At 52.5% G+C, this 20,374-nt stretch overlaps 6 protein-coding genes across 6 annotated transcripts; 3 read left to right on the top strand and 3 right to left on the bottom strand.

Moving 5' to 3' along the window:
- Positions 1–70: 70 nt before the first annotated feature.
- On the top strand, positions 71–1,040 carry CTRU02_201120 (mitochondrial 54S ribosomal protein mL57; the record flags this gene model as incomplete). The annotated part of the gene is made up of 3 exons (XM_036730669.1): positions 71–503; positions 606–832; positions 891–1,040. The coding sequence occupies 3 exons, from the start codon at positions 71–73 to the stop codon at positions 1,038–1,040; spliced, it is 810 nt and encodes a 269-aa protein (XP_036577694.1).
- A 244-nt stretch (positions 1,041–1,284) lies between these two features.
- On the bottom strand, positions 1,285–2,607 carry CTRU02_201119 (uncharacterized protein; the record flags this gene model as incomplete). The annotated part of the gene is made up of 1 exon (XM_036730670.1): positions 1,285–2,607. The coding sequence occupies one exon, from the start codon at positions 2,605–2,607 to the stop codon at positions 1,285–1,287; it is 1,323 nt and encodes a 440-aa protein (XP_036577693.1).
- Positions 2,608–5,136: 2,529 nt separating this feature from the next.
- Positions 5,137–8,228, top strand: CTRU02_201118 (uncharacterized protein; the record flags this gene model as incomplete). Its single annotated transcript, XM_036730668.1, has 3 exons — positions 5,137–7,348; positions 7,447–7,670; positions 7,752–8,228. 3 exons carry the CDS (start codon positions 5,137–5,139, stop codon positions 8,226–8,228), a joined length of 2,913 nt encoding a protein of 970 aa, XP_036577692.1.
- A 664-nt stretch (positions 8,229–8,892) lies between these two features.
- Positions 8,893–11,046, bottom strand: CTRU02_201117 (uncharacterized protein; the record flags this gene model as incomplete). The annotated part of the gene is made up of 1 exon (XM_036730667.1): positions 8,893–11,046. One exon carries the CDS (start codon positions 11,044–11,046, stop codon positions 8,893–8,895), a length of 2,154 nt encoding a protein of 717 aa, XP_036577691.1.
- Positions 11,047–13,155: 2,109 nt separating this feature from the next.
- On the top strand, positions 13,156–13,512 carry CTRU02_201116 (uncharacterized protein; the record flags this gene model as incomplete). Its single annotated transcript, XM_036730666.1, has 1 exon — positions 13,156–13,512. One exon carries the CDS (start codon positions 13,156–13,158, stop codon positions 13,510–13,512), a length of 357 nt encoding a protein of 118 aa, XP_036577690.1.
- Positions 13,513–14,124: 612 nt separating this feature from the next.
- CTRU02_201115 (mixed-linked glucanase) lies at positions 14,125–15,621 on the bottom strand (the record flags this gene model as incomplete). Its single annotated transcript, XM_036730665.1, has 1 exon — positions 14,125–15,621. One exon carries the CDS (start codon positions 15,619–15,621, stop codon positions 14,125–14,127), a length of 1,497 nt encoding a protein of 498 aa, XP_036577689.1.
- Positions 15,622–20,374: the final 4,753 nt, after the last annotated feature.

Here is a 20,374-nt window from a genome sequence, read left to right as displayed (position 1 = left end):
TTGGTAGGACGATAGCCTCAACCCACCCACGCCCCTCCTACAACCCATCAACAGTTGCCCCTCAACCTCAATGGCAACCAACGGTTCTAGGTCAGCATTCGGCCTTACGAGGCATGCCGTTAGGCATTGCCAGTCGGCGACCCGAGTTGCGTCACCTGCGCAGTGCCTCGCCCGAACCTTTGCGACGGCAACCGACAGCAAGATCGAGCAATTGTCAAGGAGAACCGAGGAGGCAGAGCGACCTGATGAGGTTCGCCAGCGCCCGCGATGGTCCTATACCCCCGAGGCTATGAAGGCGCCCTTCTCGCCGCACATCACCAAGAACCCTGCCCGCAGCGTCTGGAAGGTGAATGATGACCCCAAGAAGCTGGACCAGATGTACGCGCGGTTTTTGGGACGGGACGGAGACAAGATGCTGCCTGAAGAGGTTAAGTGGTTGGCGGTCACGCACAAGAGTTTCGATCAGGGTCGTCGGGGTTTCAACGACAGGCTGGCGTATCTGGGTAGGTTTTCCCTTTTTGCGCTTTGGCGCTCAATCGGGTTTGCGTTCACGAAAGGCAACAACAAGAAAGGCTGACTCGAGCGGGGTTTTCCAACACAAACAGGTCGGCAAGCGGTTGTCCTCGAGACTACACGAAGCATATTGGCATCTGAAAAGCAGGGTGCCATCGTTCCAGATGAGCATGGTCGCGAGCCCTTCAAGAACCCGGCCCTTGCCAAGGTCGATAACCTCAACGTCGAATTGCCGAATCAGGTGGTCACCAAGGAGAAAATTGAGCAGCTGGCTGTCGATGCTGGCATCGACAAGGTTTTGCGGTGGAAGCCGGCAAAGGTAAGCCCGAACTCCACAACCGTCTCATACGTCCCTTTTCACTGACATGTTACGACAGCCTGAAAACCTTGCCGGTTCGGGTCAGCAGGTTGTGCTCAACTCGGCTGTCTTCGCCATTGTCGGGGCCATCAGCCTCCAGCACGGCGCCGAGGTGGCAGGCAGAGTTATTAGGGAGAGAATATTGAAGCCGATCTCGCTCAGGCAATAACGCCCGATAGAATGAGAGACGTCTGTTGTATCATAGGTGTAAAACATTGACAAAAGGATATTATCCCAATACCACATTACAAGAAGGGCAGCCGATCCATTTTCTCGTCCTTGTTCGTTTTCTTTCGCCTAACGCCGACCTGGCACCGGGACCGTTGAGCAAGAGAAAGGGGGGGCGGGGGTGGTACCAAAAAGATGCAGACCGTTATAGCAACAGGCCCAAAAGGGGACAAAGCATTCGCCACTCATACCACCAGCGGACCCGTGGTTATGTGCATGACATGGGAAATTTTGCGGTCTGGAGGCTGCCATGCCAGCTGGAGCACCCAGCCCGTCGTTGATGAAGCGAGGGCGTTGGACAGGGGGATATTGCGGATGCGTGTGGTCATCTCGACGGTAACTAGGTCGTCGACAACTGACCGCTCTACATTCTTTCCAATGGCCAGAGCCTTACGGATCATGCTATTACTTGGAGTTCGCATGAGCATGCGCGAGTGCGCCGCCCAGTCGACCATCTGCATGCCAGCCTGGCCGACCTCACCTGTCACGGCGTGCACGTAGCCTTCGCCGAGCGGACGGACCATGTCTGACGTAGATCTCGTGCAAAGAACGAAGCTTTTGAGGAAGGCCATGGACTCATTCAGGGTTGCCATACCGAAGCCGGGATCCGGGTTGACCTGCCAGATGCTCTGGGGCCAGTCATTGGAGCCGTAGTGAACAACGCCCTCTCCCTTGGGATCGTACGCCAACAGGTCACTGGCAAGGATGGGCATGGTCAATGAGCGGCTGGCTCCTTGGTACAGCACAAGATCCCAGTCAGGGTTGATGTAGATCCGGTCCCACGCTGGGTTTCGCTGATTCAGGTACGGAAAGCCGTGGCGGTCAGGATCGGGGGACCGCATGGGCAGATGGATCCTGAAAAAGGACAAGGCCTCGCGGCGGGATTCGGAGCAGACACGAAGGAGGACGGGACTCCTATTTTCACAATACCAGTGTGCGTTGCAGGCGACATTGCCAAACTCATTACCGGAAGCCTCTTCGCCGGAGCTGCAGTCCATGACGCCGCGTATCACAACGATGCGCGGCCATTCGAGGTGCATGCGCCAGATCTTAGAACGTAGCTCGTAGGGCAAATCCGGGAAGGGATGGAAAGTGGCATGCCGGGAGGCGCAGTCTGGTGTGGAGGAGAGTGGGAACAAGGGCGATGAAGACGTTGAGGTTGATGCTATTGTTGTCTTTTGCTCGCTTCCCGATGCGGAAACCCATGTGCGCAGGTCAAACCCTTCACAAGCCTTTAGGGTCGTCCAATGCGTCGGGGGTTTCTTCCGCGAGGCGGATGAAGCAGGGATGGCCGCAGTCTGATGGGTGCGGAGGTTGCCGTCACCGTTATCTTGTTCGCACACATCCCCACTGCCGTCGTCAGATTCGTCCTCGTCGTGCGACGAGTAGGATGGCTGGGATGAGTGAAGGGCCAGGTCTACTGGATGGTAAGATGGAGCGAAAGAAGAAGAGGTTGAGTTTGGGCTTGGTAAGCCAGGCGCTTCAACTGCGTCGGGAATTGGTTCCATGAGGCCAGGCAGGGTAGGTGGACGAAGGTTGGGTGTCAGGCAAAAGCGTGAAGGCACTGACAGGTTCCACGAACTAGGGGACAGCGCGCCCTCTGTGGCTCGGACGGAGAGCCAACGGCTAGCGGAGCGGACGACAAGATGGAAGAAGCCGGAGGCTTGGTAAGACGCTAGAAGGTGTCAAACGGCGTGATGGAAGCAGAGTGTCTGTGTGGAACAACGTTTTGGCGTTATGCGTCTGGTCTATGTCGTGATCTTGAGTGTAGTGTGGGGGAGAGGAAAGAGAGACAAAAGGGTACAAGGGGGGGGAGGGGTTCTACGGTAATGGAGCGGACGGCGTGTTTGACAAGTTGACCAAGGTTCCATAGGAGGCTGATGGTGTTTGGGCTTCATAATACGAACGCGGACACGATGAGGTGGTTCCCCGATCAGGGAATCAACGGGCGGGGTGATCCGTGAGGACGGCACAAGGATGCGCAGTACGTACCTTTATTATTTTTTTTCCCTTCCCGTAGGATGAAGGATGAAGAATGGGGCTGAGCTGACTAAGGTGGTAGTATCCGCATACGAAAACGTGTGTGTATATGTGGAAGGGGCACAGGTGTAAAACTGTATATACAACGTGGAGTGCCTGCCATATAGACAAGAAACACTACATAGTATTCGTTAGTACGCAAGCATTGGGCAGGAAAGGGCGTGCCAGTCAGAGCGGAATGGTGCTAGAAAGAGGTTCCCACTTTATCTTGCAGGGTCTTTCCGCTTTGGGAAAACCTTTGCGGGCAGTTGCGAGTCCCTTGGTTGCAACTGCCACTGGGAACAGCTACCACAACGTATTGGTACACTACTCACTACCAACACTTATGCTACTAGCAAGGCACTTATGACATAGTATGTAACCAATTAGTAGCATGGTAGGGTCCAGGGGCGGTACTTGTCCTAGGGTGCCTGGACGACGCTATGGTCCGCTATAGATCAGGGCTCCCGAAGTACCTTCCCTCTTCGGCTGGTTATCCGCATTTTGCTGTCAGATCGTGTCAGATCCGCTGCGCCCACAGACTCGACACGCCAGAGCATCTGCCACGGCCGCCGCCAAAGGAAAAAAGAAAAAAAAAAGAAAAGAAAAGAAAAAGCCGTTATGATGTTGTCTGTGGTTCGGGGAGGCCGGGGATGCATGTGTTTTGTTTCTGACTCTGCCTCTGTTCTAAGGGATCCAAAAGACCCAAGCATGGATCTCCCCAGTGTCTCTACTTTCCCATCGTTGAATAAACACCTTGATTTGCCCATTACTTACATCAGCAACTTCAGGGTTTCTAATATGTACGTTGCCTTATGCTGTGGTTGCTTAACAATCCGAGACAACCAATCACATTCTTGCTCTCGCAACGTCACTTAACCGTCTGAAACTCTCAAACTTCAACATTGTCTGGTTGACAGTGATGCTTCTTTTCCAACTGACATAGAACAACCAATGAAAGAGGGCACAATCCTCCCCGCCTACTCCTCTTCCTGGCCCCTTCACCTGTCCTCTCCCATAAACTTCTACAATGCATTATGACAAGCATACCTTAAAGGGGGTTCGTATTTCGTATACGTATTCAGCCCAGATCTCGCATCGCATCGCCACCAACTTCTTCATTCAACCTTTGCTTTCGGTCCCCTCCCCTTGGGTATCTGGGACGTGCAGACCCCCACAGACAGAACTCTACCGGCATCTTGCTCGTGGCCCTTGAATCTTCAATCGTTTACTGCCAACGACCAGAATTCCCTTTGAGTTCGGTTGACACATTTCCACTACGCAGTGGTAGTCTACTGTAACCCCCTGGAAACATCGCTCGGGACTCCGTGTGCTGTCAACTTGTAGAACTCTGGTCCCCTCCGCCCTCGGCAAATGAGTCCCGACAAACGGCTTCCCCGTAACCACGTAAGCAGCCTGGGCTTGAACCGCTTAGAGAACCTGAACGACGTCAGGGCCCCGTTTATGCTTCTGTCAGTCAGTGGTTGACTCGGCCCCGGCAGTGGACGTCTGAGATCCTCGCAAAGGGGGGGTCCTCCTGGTTCCGCGACGCAATGTGCATCCCTGACGGACCACACACGGGGCACCAGCCGCAAGTCATTCAGCCTGTCAGTCTGTCAGTCTGTCAAAGTCTGACCATGCAACGGAATACCGCCGCTTGGGGTATGGATCGAGGACCTCTCTCCTATGCCAACCCTGGAAGGGAGATCGTCGTTCCATGTTTTAGACTCATCATCTAACTGCACTCACTGCCATCTGCCGTAATATGTATATTACCCCATTCGCCCCCTCGACCTTATGTTGAATGTTTAATTTGTTTCCCTACCTTATCTGGTGATCAGGGTCAGCCTAAACAAACACAACTTCTTTTCCTCTCGTCTTTTTTTTTTTTCCGACGACTGCTGGCAGCCTCTTTTTTCCTTCTCCTATTTGTTGTTTTTCTCAAGATACCCCCCCTCGTAAAAAAGAAGTTGGTTTCTTAATGTCAGATTAAACCGTCACCATAAGTCTTTGCCACTATGGATATGAACAACAAGATATCACCACCCCAAGAGGGTCAGGAGAGGCAACAAACGCCGCCTCCTCCACCCCAGCCCCGACACCACACCCTCACGACCATCTTGATAGGGTTGTTGATGGTTGTTTCCGTCTTCAGTGTCGGAAAAGAGATCAAGAGTCAGCTATACCCGAGTCCTAGCCTCAACAGCAGGACGATAGCAAAGCGGGAGGTGTCCTCATGGGGCCAGACTCTCGACTCCATTGTCTCTGCTGAGACTGTCGAGGCTATCGGGAGCGACCCCAAGCTGAGACGGACGCTCCTGTCCATGGTCGAGTTCACCGTCGATCTCTCAGATACATTGGCTTCCCAATACGACGCTCCTCAACTCGCAGAGACAAAGCAATTACTGCAGGAATACAAGGAGAAACTGAGGCGAAACCTCGAGAACCTGGAAGATGATGCTGAGGAACAGAGCGAGGACGGCAGCCAGCCAAGGAAGCGACAGTTCCCCAACCCCTTTGGTCTCCCTGGCCTTCCTGGTGCCCCAACACCAGGCGGAGGAGGCGCCGGCGGTGCCGCTGGTGGTGGCGGCGGCGGAAATCCCCTCACTGCTCTTCTCCCTGGCGGCGGTGGCGGAGGTGCAAACGATACCGGCGGCATTCTCGCCCCTCTTCTTCAGCCGCTTAAAGACGGACTGAGCAATATCGGAAACCAACTTGTCTCGAACCTCAACGGGCCCGCCATGTTCCTCGGAATCGGCGTCGGTGCCGGCGCAGCCCAGGGCTTGAATCTCTCAACCACGGAGAACACGATGCAGGTCGCTGCCAAGGTGGCCGCGGACAACGGTATGGAGGCCACGGGCCTGAACCCAGCCATCCAGAACCTCGGTGTCGGTCTCACATCGACACTCCTCGGCGCTGTCAACATTAGCAGCCTCGGCGGCAATTTCACCGATCAGCTACAGCCGATCGCCATGTCTCTCGCAACCGGTCTGGGCAACGGCACTGTTGCCGGTCTGAAACTGAACGCGAACGCCGCAAACCTCGAGCCCGTCAACGACTCGAGCATCGCCAACATCATCGGCACCTTCGGCTTCGGCCTGACCAAATCCGTCACGGGAGCCATCGACATCAACTCCCTCTTCAACCAGGCAAACAACCCCAACACCACAAAGACCATCATGCGGATCCTGCCCGCTGCGGCTTCTGGCTTCGGCAAGGGTCTGGGCCAGGGAGCAACCGTTGGCCTCGGCCTGCAGCCCGATTCCGCCGTGCCCATGCAGCAGATGCCGGACGGGCAGATCGACTTCGGCGGCATCTCGCAAACCTTCGCCAAGGGCCTGACGAGCAGCTTCCTGCAAAACGGGACCGCCGGCCAGCTGTTCAACAAGATCGGTTCCTCCATGACCGCCCAGCAGTCCCCGGGCAACGGCGGCATCCCCTCGACCATCAACTTCAACGGGCAGATGATCGAGGTCAGCCGCGTGGCCCAGGGCTTCGCTCGCGGGTTCCTCCAGGGCGCAGGAGACGCCATCCAGGGCATGGGCGGCGTGCAGTCCCTCATCTCCGGCAATGCCACCATGCCCATCGGCGGCTTTCCCGATTCCAAGGTCCAGTACGATGACTCCCTCGGCGGAGCCGCGAGCGGTTTCGGCGTCGGTATCGGAGGACAAGGTGTTCTCCTCGTCACCTCCCTGGTCTCGAACCCGAACGGCAACCCGGTGCCCGGATCTCCGGCGATTGGCTCTACGCCCGCGCAGGCTGCTCCCGCTCCCGCATCATCAAGCTCACCACCGCCGGCCCGCAGAAACCTGGGCCTGGTGGCGAGGCAGGAGCCGAACCAGAACACGCCCCCCTTGGTCTCGGTCAACACCACCAACGGCTTCAACCTCTCCGTCGTCGTCAACGCGCAGACGCTCTCCATGGCCGGTCAGGCAAGCGTCAACGCCCTCTCGTGCCAGGGCGTCGGGGGTCTGGGCCTCGTCGTGGTCGGCCTGCTCAGGAGCGGGGCGATCAGTCTGACATCTTTCAACGGCAACAGCAACGTGACGACGGCGATCAAGCAGGCCATTCCCACTGGCACCATCAAGATCTCCAACGAGGGCAACCAGTACGCCATTGACGGCGGCATCCTCAAGGACGCCCTGGGAGGTTCCATCACGGGCGCGGTCGGTGCGGTACAAATCAACGGCATGAACCTCGGCGCCTGGATTGCCTTCCTCGTCATTCACAGTAAGTAACAAACCCCTACAAACATCGAAAACACCCTCTCTCTCTCTCTCTCTCTCTCTCTCTCTTTCATATTTCCTCAAACTAACAAACAAACTCAGTCCTGGTCGGAATCGTCGTCTTCATCAACGTCCTCCCGCTAGCAATCGGCCTCGAACACGGACGCAACCTCCTCCTCCGCATCAACGTGCCCAACATCCTCCCGAACGTGCACAAATGGAACAACATAATGTGGCTCTTCATCATCGCGCCGTCCCTGGTTGTCGTGCTCATCTTTGGTGTCTTGGTCATCGGAAAGACTGCCCATTTCCGCACTGCCCACGGCGTACGTCTTAACCACCCCCCCCCCCCCCCTTTTTTTCCAACCACTCCACCATCAGTACCGCTAACATGTTAAAACTCACAGATCGTAAGCCTAATCACAGTCCTGGTCGGCATCCTCGCATTCCTGATGCACCTCGCAATCAAGGCCCGCGCGCCCCCCCAACTCCCCAACACCTCGCGCTCCCCCCCTACCCCGATGCCCCTGCTCAGCCTGCCCAGCATCAGAGTCTACGTCAACCAGCTCTTCCTCATCCTCTCCTTCGCCTCGGTCATGACGGGCTTCGCAGACCTGTCGTCCGTGGCACTCTGCTTCACCCAGGTCGTCCCCTTCGACCTGGCACTCACGCTCGGCTTCGGCCTGTCCACGCTCTTCGTCCTCGGATCAACCGTGTCCGGCCTCGACATCTCACTTAACCTCCGCGCCATCTACAGGAAGGCGAGGGGCAAGGACGGCGACTCCGCCGGGGCCGTTGAGGGCGGCAAGGGTGGTATCGCAAGGGAGGCCCCCCCCGTCTTGGAGCCCATAAAGGTGTCTGAGAAGGGCAAGAGTTACGCCTAAATCGTGGGACAAAAGAAATACACATTTTTCATGTGGAAAAAATGAGGTTTCTGAGATTTCGAGCTGTGCTCAGTCAATCTACCTCATTTGTTTATTGCTCTTGTTTATTGCTCTTGTAATCTTCTTTTTTTCTTTTTTTTTTTGTCCATTAACGTCTCATCCGTATATATCTCCTTTTTTTTATCGGCGTACATTATTCCGGGATTGTGGGAAGGGGCAGAGGTGCAATATCGGAGGGGATTCAAGGGAGTATGGAATTATAAAAGACTGGATGGAAGGGATTACCTACGGGGGACGGACACGATATCATGGACATGGACATATACTCCTCTACGATTTGTCGCGCTGTAGAAAGTGGTGCGGCCTTTGACTTTCCTTATATACCCAGCTTGCTTCAGGAGACAAGCTCAGAAATTCAACATCTATATGACCAAAACAACGAAGCAAATCGCGCCATTTCATATCTCGAATATTAAAGTTCATGTAAACGTCCCTTTACAGTGGTATTCTATTCTTCATATAAAGGTACCTTATTCACTTGTGGCCTGGGTAGGCTTTGGAGTCATTGACGCCCACTAAAAAGCATGTACACTCCCTTCCTTTCCGATTTGTCCGTTTTTGATATACCATAGTAGTCTATTTAAACTCGCCGCACACTCCGCCATTAATCGTCGTCCCATAGGTGCCAGCTGCTGCTGGGGCGCACCTCTAGCGCTGATCTTCTCTTCTTTCTTGGCCCAGCAACTTCTCGCCCGTTGCTCAAGAAAAACTCTTCCGTCTCGCCGCCGGGAGCCTGCCTGACCATGCCAAGCCCTGCAAGATCCGTCTTTGTACATTTCATTCTCAAGTGCCGGAAATACTTGCGATAAAACATCCGCTGCATCACCAGCCTCTCCGCCACGTCTTTGGGAAGGTAATCGCCCAATTGTGCCCGTAAAGCCTCCAACGCGTTGCGCTGGTTGGTGGAATCCGGAGGTTCATAATCATTGCTGAGCAGAAGCCGGGGTACATCTCGATAAAATGCGCCCTTGGCGGAGATGCCACTCGTCAAGTACCCTTCATGAATCATCCATACCGGGAATCTTGCAGCTGCACGGTCGTCCATGAGTTGGATCGCTTCGGTGTAGGATTCCAAATTCGCCAAACTTGTCGACAGCGGCGCGCATCCAGATACCGGTGTCAGGTCCCACGTCTCTGGCCCACCCCGGTCGCGGGTTCCGAAATGGCGGATCCCGACGCCTAGCGGATCGAACGCAAGACAGTCGCTGAGGAAAATATCCAAGGGAATCTCGCTGCTCCAAGGAAATGTAAAAATGACAGTGTCAAATTCCGGATTGATGATGACAGGCCAGGCAATCTTATTCGTTGGGTGCATGGGTAACCGCACGCGGTAGAAGGCGCGGGTTTCAGCCCGACATTCTCGATTTACCCACATCAACGCCGGGAGCGTGTTGTCGGCGCTCCAAGCAATGTTGGATGCAAGGTTCCCCAATGCATTTGGAGCGAAGTGGATTTTTTTGAGATCGTTCATGCATCTGATCTCGACTATTCGAGGCCGTTCCAGATAAAATCGCAGGATCTTGGAGCGGAGCTCCGGAGGCAGGCGGGAGAACGGATGAAATGCGGTGAGGGGGCGGGGTGTAGGGTCTGTGTCGTTCCCAACCGTGGTGTTGGGTACTTTGGATGAAGGTTCCTGTGGCAGAGGCGGACATGTCGTTGGCACTGGAGGGGGATGGGTAATGGTCCACGGACCATAGGGCACGCCGGACCGGAAATGGAAGCGATCCTCGGGTTTGACCGGAGTCGGAGGCCGGTGGAGCTCGAGGTGACGGCGCTGGCCGCAAGTGGGACACGGAGCGGAAGAGGATGGGAAATTACCGATGGAGGCGCCGACGCTCACGCTGAGGGATGTAGACGAGGAGGATGACGAAGACGAGGGTACATTGGTGGTCTGAGCGGTTGTTGATGTTGCGGGAGAGTGTGAGGCGGTGGTTGCAACGGTCGAGGGGTCGGAGTCCGTTAGAGGTTCTGACTCGCTCGGGTGCACAAGCGTTTCTGATTGCCGCAGCATCTGTTGACCAGTGGTGGTCTGGGTGCCCCTCTCTAGGCTGTCCGTCGGCCCTTGTCCTTCAGGACCTCCTCCTCTTCCTGCTGCTGCAACAGGTGTGGCAGCGGTGGTGGCCCGTCGCGGCGTGTCTTTGCGAGGGCGGATGCGAACCGACAGCCCCCTCAGCCAAATCTTTTTCCATTTTCTCTTGAGTTGCTGCTGCTGTTGGTGATCTTGATCCTGGCGGTGAGATTGAGGCCGGGGCTGGGAGGCGGTTGGGTTGGTGTCCGGATCCGTCGCCATAGCGGACTGCATCGGGCGTTCCGCCCTTGTGCTAGTAGGATCCTCCTGGTTGTGTTGCTGCTGCTGTTGCTGCTGCTGCTGCTGCTGTTCCAGGTCTTCAATCCACGACTGAGGCAGTTGATGTGAATTTTGCGATGAAGGTGAATTGGCGGCAGTTGTGACGGCAACGTCAACGTGAGAGCGCCACAGGATGGGCGGGACGAGAATATAGCGATCAATCAGCCATCCGGAAGCAAAGCGACGCAGGAAGCGAGAGTTGTTCCTGCCGATGCGCCTTCCTGTCGCTGTCGGTGACGGGGAGTTCGGGTGAGAGACTTGAGGATGGATGGAGGGCAAAGGAGGAAGAGGGCCAACGGAGGGAGAAGAGGGATGGTTAGCAAGAGGCGGAAGGGCTGTAGTAGTGGGATTTGGAGAACTAGGCGACGCGGGGGAAGACGCGAAGGGCATGTTGGTCAAGATAAAGTTCATCCATGTGCCCCGGCCGCGTCTGGAAAGGTCAGTGTCAGTCAGTGTCGGTGTCGGTGTCGCCTTCGGAAGAAGTCAGCACGCGAGCTGTGCTCACCGCTGGTACGAGGAGAGTCAGATTGATGATGGAGGTAGGTTGAGGGTGGGGAGAGGCCAATAGAGAGAGAGAGAGAGAGAGTGTGTGTGTGTGTGTATGCGGGTGAATAGTGGGTGAGTAAAAGGGCCTGGCTTTGGCGGTAATGTCAGTAAGTAATGGGAAGGAGAACTACGACCACCGGAAGTAGGAACCAGCTTACGCAGGGGCAATTGCCATGGAAGCTCTTTCCTCTGCAAACAGGAATCACACGCGCGCGCACACACGACAAGGCAGGAACGGTACATCCGATGCCTTGCCTGCAGGAAGAAGGAGCCAGTGCAGTGGGTGGTACTTGCACTTAGACTCGTACATTACGCCTGCAGCAGCAGCAACCAAATCTACTACGTACTAGTATTATCGCAGTGGGAAGGAATGAAAGGTACCGGCACCTCCCAACCTCCTTCCACCAATGCCACCAACGCCAGCAACGCCAGCACCTGCCACCTGCTGTCTCCCCCTCCTCACTGACCCCTTCCTTCCTTCTTTCATCCCCTTCTCCCTCACACGTCTTCGGCAGGCTTTGTGCCCCTAGAAGCCATCGCTTAGCCACAGAATAGCGCCCCGAGTCCACTGTAGACGTTTTTCTTCTTGCGAACCAATCCGTGCCCTCACATCTGGCTTCGCAACGCCGTTACAGCGCCGCCTGGACCTCCCACGTGCTGAAACGCGCAAAGGGGCGGATGCGACATTTTCCCGAGAAGGATGACGCTTACCAATTTTTAAGATCCAACTTTGGGCCCTGCCGACCAATGTTGGTTAACTTTTCTTGATGCGAAATATGTTAAAATTGAATTATACCGGTGCAGGTCCTTTGGATAAAAATGCTCGCTGACGGCTGGGGGTTCGGTCTTCCGCGACACGGTCTCACCAGCACCAACGTTCTAGGCTTGCCGCTCTTTCTCTGCCTCTGTCATGATTTGCAATGACTGAAAAGTGACGTTGGATTTGATATTTTGAAAGCGGATTTCCGCCGGAACGAAAACGGCCACAACCCTTGCCACCTTGAACCACAACCCCGGGACCAGCCATACATCGGACAGCCGGGAGACCCCACACGAAAATATGGACCCCGGCCCCGATCGGAGCTGACCCGCTGAAGCTGGAGTGACCAACAGAGATACTCCGGCGAGCTTGAACCGTGGAGGGGCCCTAAGAGCCGCCAAAGCGAGCAGGATTCGTTGAAGAAACCCAAATCGTGTTAGATAGATAAGCCTAATTCCCCGTTGCACATGGGTCTTACGCATCACTTCGTGGCCGTGTTGCTGATTGAGATGGAAGAAGTGGCGGCAGCGCAGTTATTACGAAAGGCATGATATTCAACTTAACAGGCTAGCTAGTACTTCCCAATTTATCATTTGTGATATTCACTCTTGGTTAATTTCCAAGAACTGTACTAATGTAATGCATACATATTTCATTTTCTGCATCTTCGCAATTGTTATTTTTCTCCTTCTAGGTGAAAGAGAATCTAACAGTTCAAATCCACGGAAAAGAGAGGTTCCGACTAACTTTATACAAGACCCGTCCTCTTCCGTATTAGCCGCGCCTAATCTTGGAGCCAATGAGAGAGTAATCGAACCGTCAGCATCAAATAGCCCCAGTGACCCTCTTCCTGATATGGTAATGACCCATAAGGGACTGCTCAGAAAACGTCACCGTCGTATGAGAGCCAATTGATCATCTAGCCAAGTCTACCCAGCCGGCCCCACGGCCAGGCCTCCCACTGCTGCGCCGCTTCTCTGGCTCGGCCGCCAAGGACATCGTGGAATTGAAAAGTAAGGAACCCCGAGATGGTCCCGGCATTATTATACTTTCTCTTTCACTTTTAACTGGCAAGTTGCTTATACTCTTTTGTGCTCCACACCCCAAAGCCAAACATAAACCCACGCGAATATTTAGCCTCAAAGGTATAAATCCCTGTTTCTTCAGCATACGTAGTTTAAATGGGAAGGATAACAATAAGTCCATTATAGAAAATGGAAGACCAAAAACCGCTAGCCCCGATCACCTGCTACACCGAGCCTGTCCATTGCGACTGCCCCAACGGCACGTACACAGGTTGGGCCGGCGTGGCCAGACTCATTGACATAATCATCCAATACTACGCACCGCCCAGGTGGGTTCGCTGGGTCATTGGCACAGTCCTCTTTATCTGGTTCTTCACTGCGGTTGCCACCAAATGGCTCGACTTTTTTTTCAGAGTTGCAAAGTACCGCAAAATTAGGAGTCTTGGCGGCGACTGGGCCTCTGCTTTGTCTGCCTTTGGGCCAGAGACGGCAAAAGACGCGCAGCAGCGGCAAGAGTGGGAGAAGGAGATGGGGCGTGGGCATTAGAGCTTGGGGGATGCATGCCTTTTCATGACTTTGTTGGGTTCAGAGCATGTTCTGATGTTGTGCTTATATTTTCGTCCACTGAAGAGTGACATCGTATTGGATGTGGTACACGGCTGCGAAATTATCGAGGGGACTGGCTTCAGGTGAACGTTACCTATCTTCAAACAACACTAGCCTTTTCAACACGTTGCTCACAGAGAGCTTGTTCAGTGGGAAATACTTGTTTCACCCATGTCACGGGCGTTTTGATGCAGTGTAAGATCATTTCACCCACTATGACTGACATCTAGGCCTGTCATCCCATTACTGAACCATTTACAAACATCGACAGTCAATGGCAAAGCAACCTCACAAGCATCGCATGGGGAAAGGGACAAAACAGTTATTTGTAGCGAAGCACGCGCTTTATTTTCTATATCGTCAGAATCATTTCTTAAAGTCATCGGAAGCTGAACAACGGGGCCCAGAGACGGCACCCATCCACGACCGTTAGGCCTCTGTCGAATAGAACACCATTATACCATCATCAATCCACCAGTCGAAAAATTACGGAGCCCATGAGCGAGCCGGAAGAAGCGAAGAAGGAAAGGCCGTATCGATTTACAAGTCCTCTCACAGGAGGAAAGCAACACCGGCAATGATGCTGAAAGCAAGGGCGCCGAAGCTGGCGACCGACTTGCCGGAGCCGGCAGTGACGACGGTCTTTCCACCGTTGCCAGGGAGACCACCGCTGGGGACACCGCCGGGAACGCCGCCGGGAACGCCGCCGGGAGCGCCACCGGCACCGGGGGGGAGGGTAGGCTGGGCAGGGGGCATCGCGGGCTGTGTGGGGACAGCAGGGACGTAGGGGGTCTGGGTGATGGGGGTGGGAGTGACAACGACGACGTTGCACTTGTCACCGACGCAAGCGGTCTGGGTGACGGGGGGAGGGGCGATGACGATGTTGCACTTGTCACCAGTGCAAGGAGGAGCGGGAGTGCAAGTGGTGCAAGGCTTGACGATCTGGCACGCGGAGCCGGTGCAGGTGTACTTGTTGTTGATCTCCTGGTAGGGGCAGGTCTGGTGCTGGCAGGAGCCGTCCTGGCAGACAAGCTTCTTGTTGCACTCGTTGGTGCCGCAGTTCTCGACCTGGCAGACGTTGCCGTAGCAGACAATCTTCTCCTTGTTGCAGCCGCTGTTGCACTGAGAGTACTGGCAGACACCGTTGCTGCAGATGACCTTGCGGCCGCACTCCTCGCCGTGGCAGACCTCGGGCCTCCAGTGTCCGTCAACCCACACGAGACGGCGGCCACAGGAGTCGCCGTAGCAGGGGAAGTCCCAAGAGCACCAGTCTCCGTAGCAGACGAGCTTCTTGTAGCAGTCGCCGCCGAAGCAGCCAGTGTTGGGACGGCTGTAGCACCAGGGACCCTTGCAGTCGGGGCAAGAGGGGCAGAAGGCAGTGGTGATGACGCCAAGTCCGCCGGCTCCAGTGGTGACGGTGACGGTGGTGGTGATGGTACCGTTGTTGCCGTTGGTGGCACCGTCGCGTCTGTAGATGGTGAAGCGGTTGGAGGCGGGGAAGACGGGGGGCAGAGGGTTGACCTGGCGCTTCTTGAGGGCAGGGGACTGGTTGCGGCCACCGCAGCGCTGTCTGGGGTTGCCAGGGCACTGGATGTTGCACTGCTCCTCGGGGACGAGGACCTCGTTGACATCGTCGATGAAGTTACCGCAGAAGCAGTCAGATCCGAAGAGGCCGGCGTAGTTCTTGTTGGCGGGGGCGCACTTGGCGATGCAACGGTCAATGGTCATGGACTCAGCGGAAAGCACAAGCTCAAAGGTAGGGAAGCTAGAAGGAGAACCATAGCAGCCCTGGAGGAAGTATCCGCCAACATTGTAAGGGTTGGGGGAGGCAGTTGAGCTGGGCTGGGCGGTGGACTCCGTTGACATGTCAGGTGGGAAGTCAATGACAGTCTCGGACTCAGTGGGCTCCTCGCTTGTGATGACAGGAGCGGTTGTGGTGACACTGGTGGTCAAGCTGGAGGTGGTGCTGGTTCTGGTTGTGGTGCCGTTGGTGAACAACTGGCCCAAAGCCACCTGGCCCATGAGGGCGAGAAGAGCCACGCGCTGCATTATGAACGAATGACTTAAAAACACAAGTAATGAATGACTGTAGACCTCGGGTACTAAACGAAGGAATCGAGGTTGAAGCGAGAGTGAGAAGGCTAAGGATGCCGGAGTAATGATGGTGAGGGTGAGAGAGGAAAAGAAAACACCAACTGAACCCGGAAACTTGTCAGTCTCTTATACAATCTCGACGCTCCCTTTTCCTCGCTACAGATGGACCATAATAGTCCATGTTATGCCCCCCGTTTCTCGCTTGTGGCCTATCGCACAGCCTGACATTGTCTCCTATGTGACGAAATGAGGTTGCATGCCTCGTTCAAACACACTCTCTCGCCGTCATACTACGCCGTCCGCCCTCCATCAGCCAACCCTAATCTCCTCGCTATCATGTCTCTTACCTGAATGATCATGTTGAGTTTAGCCAGAAGGTGAAGAATGGATCGCCCCGTCTGGGAACTCGACAGTCCGTAGTGTCTCACTTTCTCCGCAATCCAACGAAAGGGGCGGAAAGCCAGCAAGGGGCCAATCAATAGGCCGTAATCCATCAGAAAAAAACAAACCATCCATTTCAATACCGTAATAAGCGTGCATTCCCTTCAGTCAAGCTTGGAAATTGGGTCCTGTCTTTGGCGTTCCGCCGGGCGCCCTCCCGAGCTTCTTGACGACAGCTTACATTTTCTCCATCCCTAGGCCAGAAAAAAACGTTCCATTTGCAAATAACTTCCCGATTGTCGCCTCTTGGCATGGGCTAAACTCCTGCCTTCGCCCCCCCCCCCCCCTACACCGATATATTTTCCCGCCCCTTTTCGATCTGCCCCTGTCCATCACCCATGCGGCTCCCGATCCCGATTGCCTGGGCGGGGAAGTCGGGCGAACGAGTCATAGTGCCAGTCGAACGGGTCTCGGCCCGTTGTCTGCTTGAAGCCAAAAATGATTCTAACGGCCCACATGCGACGATGATATCCCTAGAGGGCAAACGTTTCTAATTTTCGACCGTCATGGAGACACGATGGTACTATGACGACATCAAATCTCTTGTTGGAAATGCTTATTCTGGAGCCTTCATTACTCGAGCGTTCTGGAAGCTTGAAGCCCATCTTACTGTGCCATCTTGTTGTGCTGGTGGCGATATCCTAGTTAGCTTCAAAAACGGAAAGACTGACTAAAAGTATTGTAAATAGCATTGCTGCAATTCCAGAAGCTTTTTCTAGCATGGATCTATCATCTCGATACGCACACACTGCGTCATGAAATATGACTCGATATTATGAAGTCACAGGAGACGTGGAGGGTGCAAAAAGGCTCGGATGGCATCTGGCTTTATTTCACGAACTCGAAGATCAATTTACTGTCGCTTGAGAGAGTTATTGCTGATGGAATTAGCGTTTCAAAAGTTCTTGATGTCAACTAGCCGACATTGCCACCTCGCCATACATCATGAGCAATTCACTGAGGGTAATGGAGGCATATTCCCGGAGTCACTATGGAGATAGGCGTTTCCAATGGCATGGGAGAATCTTATTCAAGTTGCTTTATGACACTTCGGAAATTACAACATCTGTTAATATTCTTCCGACTTCACTTCATGATTTCCCCTCAGCCCAGTCATGCGAAGAAGCCCGTATGAATGTTCATGACACGAGCAAAATATTGCTTGATCAAATGTCATAAGTCTTTGACGTACCTAAGCGTATGTTGAAGATGTTATGATGAACGCAATTCGCAGCTTGATCGCTGTGAACACTGTTCTGTACGAAAGCTTTCGATTGCGGTTCTATCTCGTACTCCGCATAAGCACTTCATCCATGGCTCATGATGCCCCTATAAGATACATATAGCACCAGCCTGACCCAAGACCCAGTATGGCTTCGTACAATACATAAAACATCTCTTTATCATGTGGGTAGAATCTGACAGGCTCAGAGACATCAAGGCCTGCCAATCCCGGAGTTCTTGAAGGACTTTATCTTCATCTGTATCACGCTGCCCTGCTGAATGTGAAGTGAAATATCTCATCAATGCTTAATTTATTGAAGTTGTTCTTCATCCGAAAAGCTTCGAGTGGCATCGATACGTCACAGACATTAGTTCCAACACAAGACCGGATTGGTTGTTCTCTCCTTTCTGTTAAGTCTAATAGTCACTGTTAAACCGCTCGTATCATATGTAGGGGGCACACATATCTACGTTGTACTTATCAGTCAATCGAACAGTTGTATTTGATTATTTAGGTTCTTGTCAATTAGTAGTTGATTATCGGAGTGAAATTCATACAACTGCTATTGCTTCAAAGACCTCGTGTTGAAATAGATAAACGACTAGACTAAGTTTAGTGTCAAAGACCTCGAACAGAAAGAAGAGGACTAGCATACTGATTAGTAAAGCCTACCTTAGACTACGGCATGGTTTTGTCCGAATCAGCAGCTTTGTTTCACAAGCTTGTTAATCTAGCATTGTCATACTTTAGACATGTGATATTTGGCGATAAATCAAAGCCTATACCAGACGTCTCTAAATTACTCATAATACTTCAGCGGACGCTATGCCAAGTGCAATGCATTACCACTTATGTCAAGGAGTGTGAGAAAGAGATTGTGATGCTACTTTTGAAAGACATTTGCAGGATTCAATACGATAATGATGCGGATAACGTATTTCTAGTTTCATTCAATATTGAGCATACCTATTTTTAGCATCTCGCCTGTTAATCAATTCATTGATGTGAGCCATACACTCACTTCAATCCAAGCCGACAAGCATGTGTTGCGACGGCTGTTGCATACCAGTCTGAAATGAAAAGGAGGGTGTTATGATGTAATTGAAAGATAGCCGTAGACTCTCTATCAAGCAGAAGATTTACTGTCAGTATCTTACTCTATCATCATTGAAACACTAGTCCTTAAGTGTTCCAACTGCAGGCTAACCATCTATCACCTTCTGATCTTCTTTATCTGTGCCATGCAGCAAAGGGTTTTCTCAGAACATCTGAGCTGACATTTCATTCAACTGGCCTCAGCCCAATCATCTGACAAACTCAGAATATCCCCACCTCAGTCGCGAAGAATGTACACGCGAAGTGGAATGTGGCGGGCCACAACATAGCACGTGAGTCGCGCCAGGAAGACTCTTGAACCAAATGATGTTTCCACAGTAATTATATACAATTATTACTAAATCTAAATCTAATTGCAAAAGTTTTACTACGATTAAAGGACGTATAACTCTGCTATTGTGATGTTGCGATCATATAGATCTTATACTGGTGGCTAACTTCCATGATCGGGTGTATCATATGCTAGATAGGTACTACGGGTAACATTTTTGTCGGAAATGAAGCCAGCCATACCTATCATTAAAGCTATCGAGAATGAGACAAATGACCTCTATGGCTTGGTAATTCAGCTGCTACCACACCATGTTAAGGCCTCAGATGTGCGATTTTACGGCGGAGTGTTGACCTCGGCTACGGCAATCTCACGTTGCCACGAAAATAAAGAGTTGTGGCATAAGCAGACTGTAAATCCTTTCGTCTATCGTTGTTTGGCAACATTCTCCTTCCAATTACGACGGAATTAATCATGCTGCGTTTCATGACTACCACGTTCCGGATTTCACGATGTCCAAGTACTAACATGGAGACCCGCTAGCTTGAATTTCAAAAAGTCATATATTCAACTTCTTTGAAAGACCGAATGTTAGTTCTAGAGCCTTCTCCAAATATTGCCTCACTTTGTTTCTAGCGCTAAGGCTAATGTCATTTCAAACTCGGGTATACCAACTTGAGCAAGATAATAATAACCTGGTAATAATACGGATAAATTATCCTTTATTTCACCAAGATATGTCTACACCATGAGTAGTTGATTCTTGATCTCGGTAATTATTTTATAGTACCTTCGATATCGAGAAAAAGAAATATGAATCTACATTCTCTCTTGTTCATGGCATTAATATAAAAATGTGAACTCGCCTTCAAAGCACAAGACTGAATTGTTCCGAAAGACTTTCTAGATACAGATTCTGTATGCAGGTTGAGAGTATGGATCAAAAGTGGAAGACCACTTTGGCTTACGAAGTCGACAAAAGATTTCTTGAAGTAAGATTGCATTTTTTTCCCTCACTTTATTGAATTATATGCTGCTCTGGCAACAATACGCTCGGTTTACTTCTCTATCCTGACCACATATATCAGATGGTACTGTCTATAGACGCACTACGCTCACTGCCAAAGACTAACAGCAACCTACTGGATAGTTGCGCAAAGCCAAACCAGACAAAAGTGAACCTAGAATTACTATTGATTTGCTTTACTTCTTCTGCTCACGACGATCAGCTCCTACATCAAATCATAATGCTATGTCGTGGCTGAGTCTGGACGTTCTTCAACAGTCCACCTCCCACTACCGGCCAAATCATAACCCTAAATGAGGCACTCGAAAAGCTGAGCGGGAGAGCCAGAACTCTTTTATCGCCTTTCTGTGCTTTTCTTCTCGACATCGAAAAAGTTGTTGAGACTGTCAAAGCAGACGTAATTTCAGCCCTTTCATGCGTTAGTCTCGACTTCAGCACCAATACCAGACCTATTTTATACGATAACGGGCTGCAGCACATCGAATCTGGGTTACACGATATGCAAAAGTCTCGTTCAACTCCATCTTATACTTCTAATATCAACTGCAAGACCCCCGATCGTCAATCCCCATATCATTCGCGGCCTAATGGTTACCCCCAATACCACGATGACCCGTATTGCCAATGC

The sequence above is a fragment of the Colletotrichum truncatum genome (assembly GCF_014235925.2).
Source record: "Colletotrichum truncatum strain CMES1059 chromosome Unknown Contig_0001, whole genome shotgun sequence".
In the NCBI taxonomy this organism is placed as follows: Eukaryota; Fungi; Ascomycota; class Sordariomycetes; order Glomerellales; family Glomerellaceae; genus Colletotrichum; species Colletotrichum truncatum.
This window is presented reverse-complemented; position numbering and strand designations above follow the sequence as displayed.